The 7857-nt window shown below is 44.9% G+C and overlaps 1 protein-coding gene across 1 annotated transcript; it reads left to right on the top strand.

Annotated features, from left to right (window-relative positions):
* The first annotated feature begins 30 nt into the window (after positions 1 to 30).
* On the top strand, positions 31 to 7540 carry Sdhd (succinate dehydrogenase complex, subunit D, integral membrane protein). Its single transcript, NM_025848.3, has 4 exons — positions 31 to 142; positions 3216 to 3332; positions 4975 to 5119; positions 6630 to 7540. Exons 1-4 carry the CDS (start codon positions 91 to 93, stop codon positions 6793 to 6795), a joined length of 480 nt encoding a protein of 159 aa, NP_080124.1. The 5' UTR covers positions 31 to 90; the 3' UTR covers positions 6796 to 7540.
* The last annotated feature ends 317 nt before the right edge of the window (positions 7541 to 7857 follow it).

Raw genomic sequence — 7857 nt, 5'->3', positions numbered from 1 at the left:
CAGGTTGCCTCACCGTTCTTTTACGCGGGGCGGGACTTACTACATAACTGTTTCCGGGTTGTAGAGTGACCTTGAGCCCTCGAAAGCGACATGGCGGTTCTCTTAAAGCTGGGCGTTCTCTGCAGTGGCCAAGGAGCTCGAGGTGAGGTGTCTTGGCCATCAAAGGTTCTTGCTGCAGGCTGAAGCAGGGGAGAGGAAGGAGTTAGAGCTCGCCCGCTGGGTGGTGGGACGTCTTGAGAGGAGGGAACTTGCTCTTGTGCCCTCGAGGCACCACCTATGCGGACGCAACGTTGACCGCTATAGCCTAAAGGCCCAAGTGTTTACGTGCTGGCTGGTGTCCCCAGCTCGTACTTTCCGCTTCTGCACTGTGGTTGTGACCCCGGGCTAATATGAAAACAAACTCCTATTTGAGTGTGGATGGAAGGAGTCCGTTTGATAATTTGTTCTGAGTGGCTTGCTGTGTAGTGCTGTCTTCCTCGATCTAGCCATGTAGACAAGACTAACCTAGAGCTTGCCGGGAGCCCCGTGACTGCTCCCGAGGGCTGCCATAAAAACCGTGCACCCTCACTCAGGGCTTCGATAATCATTTTAACCAGGCATTTTACCTATACCAGGCGCCTAAGAGGCTAGTATATAAACACGAATTAAACAGTTTCAACCCTCGAAGAACTTCTTGTGTGGGGGCTACAGGCAAAGTAAAGCAAAACCTGTTGTGTTATGTAGACATTATTGAGTGCAGAGAACGTTTGGGGTACTTGCTTTGAAAGGACTAACCTGCCTTGGCTCTGCAGGGAATTACATCCTATAGTAACCGAGAGCAGCAAAAACCAAAGTGAGGGGCTATAAAGATGCACAGGGTGCGATAAAATGGAACAAATACAGTAATATCTGTGAAAGTCAAAGTGTAATCTAGAAAGGCAAAATGGAACTAAGCCACAGGACTTACTTTATTCTCTTTTGAAAATACAGTCTCTCTGTTGCCCAGGTTGGGAGTAAGATCGAAAGGTTTGATAGGTTTACAATCTTGGTTTATTTTTGCTGTTACTGTTGTTGCTTAGGCTGCCCTGGAACTTGTCCTGTCTCAGCCTCCAGAGTAGCTGGGGTGCACCACCTGCCCTCACAATCTTTCCCTTTTGAGCCCAGCATCTCATGCTTGCTGAGCGTGTGCCCTGTTGCCAGACTATACAAGCCTCAGCCTCAGCCTAGACTTAGGTTAGTAACAGTGTAGTAGATGGATGACCTTGGTGGAGATAGAGGAGGTTCCGACCCAAGTCATGGAGATGAGATAGATGAGATAAGCACGCTGCGGCAGCCAGGCAGGTGAAGTCCTGAGCTTGGAAGGGAAAGGGAGAAGAAGGCAGTCTCAGGAAGTGTTAAGGAGCTGTGTCAGTAGGATTTGGTGATTTATAGAGGGAACTACCTGGCTGGCTATTGGTTATTACTTGAATTAGCTGCGTGGAGTTATTCGATCATGACTAGTTGGAACAGACATGAGGTGTATGAAAAACAGTTCCACAGCTGAACAGTTGGGAAGTGGCAGATGGCTTAGGCCACACTTAACAGAAGCAAGACTAGAACGAGCTCAGGCCTGCTTTCACAGGCTGGTGATTCTAGTGCTTGGTGCTGGAAATGGGAGGGTCAAAAGGTTCAAGGTCATGGGGCAAGGGACAAAGAGCAAGGCAACTCTCTGAGTTAGAAGCTAGCCTGGTCTGCATAGAGAGTTCCAGGCCAGCCAGAGCAAACAGTGAAACCCTATAACCACCTTCCACCCCTCCAACTCTACCATGCATGCCTTCAAAATAAATAAATAAATAAATAAAGACAGGAGAGAAAATATTAAATTATCTATTTGTGTATGTATGCAGTTAGCATTCTGGGAGCTCATTAAACCTTTGTTTACTTTGTCTAGTTTTTAGCAGTGTTAGGAAGTAAATGCAGTTGTTGACTGTGTTGGCTAGTTTTTGCCTACTTGATGCAACTTAGTCAGTTGGAAAGAGGGAACTTAACTGAAGAATCGCTTCCAGTGGATTAGCCCTTGGCCATGTCTGTGAGTGAGTTTCTTGACTGATGTGGAAGGGCCCAGGCCCCTGTGGGTAGCACTATCTATTGTAGACAGTTGTGCCCGGGCTGAATAATAAGGCTAGTGAGCGTGAGCCATGGAGCAGGCCAGTAAGCACCGCTCCCCTGTGGTTTCCACTTCAGTTTCTACTTGATTGCTTGCCCTGGTTTCCCTCAACGCTGGACAGTGAGCTAGAATCGGAAGCTGAAGTAAACACTTTGTTCCCCTAAGTTGATTTTGGTCATGGTATTTACATAGTAACAGAAAGCAAACTAGAACACTTTTCTACAGCTATTTAAATTAGCTGCTTATCATCCCATGGCTAATCTCTGATGTGGCTGGGTGAACATCAGTCTGTCTTCACCAAGAGGCAAGATCCAAAGGGAAACAGGAAGGAAGGCTCCAAGGGTGCAGATGAAATTTGGTCTTGAAAAGAAAGAGGACACTAGGTTAATTTTCTGAACTAAATTGTGTATCTTGAGGGCAAAGACTTTTTTGTCCTTATGTTTCTTGCTGTGTTGCCAAGCACAGACTTCATGCAGTTAGAATGCGATAACTCGGCGAGTAAACGTAAGAACCGCCAGGTTTTAAGTAGAGAAAGTGAGGCCTTTTAGTTATGTAGCTTCTATGTAGGAGTCTGCAGATTTTCCTTGCTTATTTTTGAGACAGGGTCTCATGTGACCCCATGCTGATCTCAGACCCCATAGGTAGGTGAGGCTGACCTTGAGTTTCTGCTCCTGCCTCTCCAGTGCCTGCGTGTATGTGGTCAGTGTTGGAAATAAACCCCATGAATGCTTGGCAAGCAACTGAGCTACGTCCCCAGTACAGATTTTTTTTTTTTTTTTTAAATAAAGTTTGGGATGGAAAGATGGCTCTTAGGTTAAGAGCACTTATTGCTTTTCCAGAGAACCTGGGTTCTCTTCCCAGAACACACATAGTGGCTATAACTATAACTCCAGGTCTAGGGCAGATATAACTCTAGTTATAAAGAAGGATGTTGCAGATACCAGGCATGCACATGGTACGCAGATATTACATGTCGGTAAGACACTCGTGCATATTAAAATACATCCTTTAAAGTAAAAATGTATTCATTGTCATGCCTGCTCATGGTCCCGTTAGGAAGCACTTACGAGCCCTGTCTTTCTTCCCTCAGCTCTCCTACTCCGAAGCCGGGTGGTCAGACCCGCTTATGTGTCAGCATTTCTCCAGGACCAGCCTACCCAAGGACGGTGTGGTACCCAGCACATTCACCTGTCACCAAGCCACCACTGTATGTCCTCTCTGCCTCAGCTTTGTCAGGAGTTCTATTTATTATTCTAAGCGTGTTGGTGTTTTGCCTGCATGTCTATCTGTGCACTTGCATTTCTGATGCACAGGGTCCAGAAGAGGGTGTTGGATTCCCTGGAAGGGAGTTAAAGAAGTTGTGCACTGCTACTGTCTTGGGGCTTTGGCTATCTTTACCTGAGCTAATAATATACTTGGGGGGTCTTGATGTCTTCTCAGGAGGACGCTCATTGTCTGCTAGCTAAATAAAGACCCAGTTTACAAACCTTTGCACACAGAGTGCAAACAGAGTCGAGAAATACCATTTATATTCACAGAGAACCTTCTGGCCCAACTCTTCAAAATGTGTTACATTATTGTCAAGAAAACAACTCTGTAGAAGTCTGTTCAGTGCGGCTTAGGTACTGCTGTTTGTTTAGCCAGTGGAAAGGAGTGAATTGTGCAGAACATCTAATTTTGTGACTGAATCCTGGATTTATAGCTGAGGGTTTTTTTGTTTTTGTTTTTAGGTTGATTAAAACCATATGGGATTTTGTAGGTAAATACTGTGTGGCTATTCACAGTAGACATTCTAAACATGACTAATGAGCTAACTGTATTTTTATTAAAGTCTGGAGGGAGAAATTTTTTTTTTGTCTTGACTGGTCTGAAAATTGCTTTGTAGTCCAGGGTAGCCTCAAACTTGCAGTGATCTTCCTGAAATCATGGTTTTGAATTGTCATTTTGTTAATTTTTTTGAGATAGGGTCTTACTGTAGCTGTCCCAGAACTCACCATGTATTCCAGACTGCAGTCCTCCTGCCTCAGCCTCTTGGTGCCGTGATTACCGGCCTTCATGCCTGGCTGCTGAGATTTGTAAAGAGTCTTCATTTTTATTTTTTATCTTCTGCTTTCAGTCCTCTGTGGTTCTTAAGGCAGCCACTTAACTGATGAGTGAGTCTAGCTGGAGGGCTTTTCTGCCTATTAAACCCTTTCTGTTTTTGACCAGTTTTTGTTTCTGGATTCCTTTGCTAGATTTATCAGACTTGTTCTGGAGTGCATGGGGCTGAAGAAAGTCCACTGAAGTAGTATGTATAGATTTTCTGTATGTGCCTGTTCTGGGTAGGGCCTCCATCGTTTTGTGAGGTTTGTGCAGAAGTTCATAGCCTCTTAGAAATGAGGCTTAGAGCCTGTGCTGGTTTGGCTTGTGGAAGAGCCGTCTTCATGTTTCATTTGTGTGGCACTGGGTTGTAAAGAGACAGAAGGACTGTAACCTTAAAAAGTAGCCGTAGGCCTTTGCTCCTTTCACTCTGGTTGAACTGTTTTTAAAACATATCACATTTCCCCCCTAAAATAATAATAGTATTATTATTTTAAAGGGGTCACATCAGGGATTGCTAAATTACATTCATAAGATACCTCTTGCCACTGAAGTAAAAAACTGGCTCAATTTCACAGGTACTCAGCCTGCCTTCTTGCTTATAAGCAAACGTGTGCCTGTGCTGTGCTCCAGACGCAGAGGATACGCTGTCTGATGTGTCTCCAGATGGATTTGCTGTGTATACTGTCTCCCACTCTGAAGGGTTTGGTAATCATGTGATTGAAGTGTTTGTCCTTTCTCAACTCTTGTGATTCTGATTCTTTTTACAGCTGGTTCCAAGGCTGCATCTCTCCACTGGACCAGTGAGAGGGTTGTCAGTGTTCTGCTCTTGGGGCTGATCCCTGCTGGGTACTTGAATCCCTGCTCTGTGGTGGACTACTCTCTGGCTGCAGCCCTCACCCTGCACAGTCACTGGCAAGTACCGCAATCCCTCTGCGTTGTCTGCTTGGTCTGTTTGCTGCAAGCCTGTCTCTTTATAAAGGAAACATTGATTGAAATTCTCAAACTTGTAGAAAACTTAAAAGCACACAGGCTACCATCAATGGCCAGATAAGTCTGGGTATGTGGGCGGTGCACGTCTGGGATCCTAGCAGTAAGGGGAGGAGGCAAAAGAGTCACAAGTTCAAAGTCATCCTTAGCCTTAGGAAGATCTCATTTCAAAACACGAAGCAAAATGTGTCTGCACTAAAACTTAAACGAGAACACCATAGCACATTACTTACATTAGGTAAAAGCAGAAACCCCCCATTTGGCCTCACTAGAGTACGGTGCCTTGGTCATACCATGGAGTAGTACTCAGCTGCGTAAGGGAATGAAGTTCTGAGTGGGCTGCAGTGTGGACAGTGAAAGCAGAATACACGCTAAAGAAGAAGTGTGACACAGCTTGCGTGGTCTTACCGTATGAAGTGACAGGATAGGCACAGCGACAGAAACGAGCAAGTCAGTGAGTGAGTGGGACAACAGCTAGTGCTTCCCGAGTGTGAAAACTACCCAAGCTTATACGGATTGCTAAAAAGGTGAATTCTGTGGTGTGAGGTACATCTAAATAAAACTGCTATAAAAATAGTAAGGTCAGGCCACTCCTTTAGGTTACGTTGTGCTGAGAACCTCCTCGGTGTTTCCTTAGGCCCCTGCAGTCTGCCTCTGCTTTGCTGTGGGTTTCACCTGACTCGCAGGTTCCAGCCACATTAATGTCCTTACTGTTCCTTAGGGATGCCAAGATCCATGTCACTTTTTTCGGTGTTCTTCTCCTTCAGGTCACCCTGAGCTGTTTCCTCAGACTGCATACACAGCTCCTTATCCTTCTGTTTCACTAGCATGTCTGTTTCTGCACAGAGGGAGCACCCTCAGCATTCCCGACATGTTCTACACATGTCGTACGCCTAGTACACTCTTCACGAGTGACACTCTGTAAAACATTTGCTGTAGTTAAAAATGAAAAGAAGATTTTTACAGATAGAGGCACATTTAGTTTCCTGGAAATGTAAATTCACAGGATGAGATCTCTTTATTACATTATTAGCAACTCAATTTTTTGTTTGTTTGCTTGCTTTTTGAGACAAGGTTTCTCTGTGTAGCCCTGGCCATCCTGGAACTCACTGTAGACCAGGCTGGTCTCAAACTTCCCTCTGCCTCCCTAGTGTTGGGATTAAAGGCTTGAACTACCACTGCTGGGCTATTAGCAACTCTATTGCATTTTGGTTTCCATTTTTTAACTGTGAGTTGCTTGGGCTGTTATGTCAAAGCATAGAAATAATTCCACCTGTGGAGTGGCTGTACAAGATCCCTGTGAGAGCAAACAGTTGTTGGAGTATTCATAGGTAGAGACTTTGTATTTTGGGGTGTTTTGTATTCTTTTGGGTGAGTGGGGTACTTAACTTGTCTGCATGGCCTCTAACTGCCCTTGTGTTTGACTTTTCATTAGGGGCCTTGGACAAGTGGTTACCGACTACGTTCATGGGGACACCCTGCCGAAGGCTGCCAGGGCAGGCCTCTTGGCACTCTCAGCTTTGACCTTTGCTGGGCTTTGCTACTTCAATTACCACGATGTCGGCATCTGCAGAGCGGTTGCCATGCTGTGGAAGCTCTGACCTGGGTGCAGCACTTTGATTGTGTGCCTCCTTGCCTCTGCTTTACCAATGCCGTTCACCTCGCAGTGAGGGGGGATGAAGGATAAGCCCATTGGTGGGCAGAATGTCTTCTAATTACATGGTTATTTTCAGAATTTATTTGTTGAGGAAGAGGTTTGAGGAGTTAGGTTCGACCATTCGTGAGTCTGTGTTCCATACTCCACTGAGTGTGGGCACTAGCTCACAGCCTCGCGGTGAGACTGAACATTTCATGAGCTCATGTTGCCTTTGACCACCATTTCTTAAGGAGAGCCAGCTGATTGCTGTCAGGATAAGAGCATCTCTTCAGCCAGGAGGGAGGCCTGTTCCCTCCTGAGTTAGACTTTGCATGAAGCTCGAAAGTATTCCCTTTGGAACCTCCCATTCTTGTTCAGGTGACACCAGCTCTGTTGATGGCTCTGCTTCTAGGGAACATTTAATCAGGAGATGCTCTCAATGACTAATTTGTCTAAGTCTTAGGAAGGAGGTTGAGGAAAGCTGGATTTAGACAAGTTCAATTTAGGGAGTTCTCCTTGTTTGTGGATTAAAATATGACAGATTGCAAACAGACTACTCTTCAAATGTATCTCAATTGTGCAGAAGTGAGCTGTCCAAAAGTATAAGACTAAGTGATAAACTGTCTTCCCACCGTGGGAGTTGTTAATGAGAAAGAAAGTGTACTCTGAAAAAACAAAATTTTTAAATAAAATATTATATAATGAAAATACATTGTACTTTTTTTTTATGTGCTAGTATTCTCTAATATTTGGGTTTTGGTTGGTGCTTACATGTTTGAAATAGACTCTTACAAGCTCATACTGATCTGAAATTCTCTGTAGGTAGACCAGGATGGCCTCAAACTTTGCAATCTTTCTGTTTCTGCCCCTCAAGTGCTGGAGTTACAGTTGTGAAACCACAAAACTCACTTGTTTTGTTCTAGTTTCAAATGGTGCCTTAGTTTGTTGCCCAGGCTAGCATCAAAATCCTGGGCTCAAGCCATCTGACTAGCCTGAGTAGTGGCCTGCCAGGCAGGCTGTAGTTTTA

Source organism: Mus musculus, chromosome 9, assembly GCF_000001635.26.
Source record: "Mus musculus strain C57BL/6J chromosome 9, GRCm38.p6 C57BL/6J".
NCBI lineage: Eukaryota > Metazoa > Chordata > Mammalia > Rodentia > Muridae > Mus > Mus musculus.
The sequence above is the reverse complement of the archived record's forward strand: the minus strand, read 5'-3'. Positions and strand labels throughout refer to the sequence as shown.

Bases quoted from the DNA above. Each gene is read 5' to 3' on its own strand.
- Sdhd (NM_025848.3), top strand. From the start codon at position 91: ATGGCGGTTCTCTTAAAGCTGGGCGTTCTCTGCAGTGGCCAAGGAGCT. The intron at 143-3,215 runs GTGAGGTGTCTT...TTCTTCCCTCAG, and splicing joins CAGTGGCCAAGGAGCTCGAG to CTCTCCTACTCCGAAGCCGG. The intron at 5,120-6,629 runs GCAAGTACCGCA...ACTTTTCATTAG, and splicing joins CTCACCCTGCACAGTCACTG to GGGCCTTGGACAAGTGGTTA.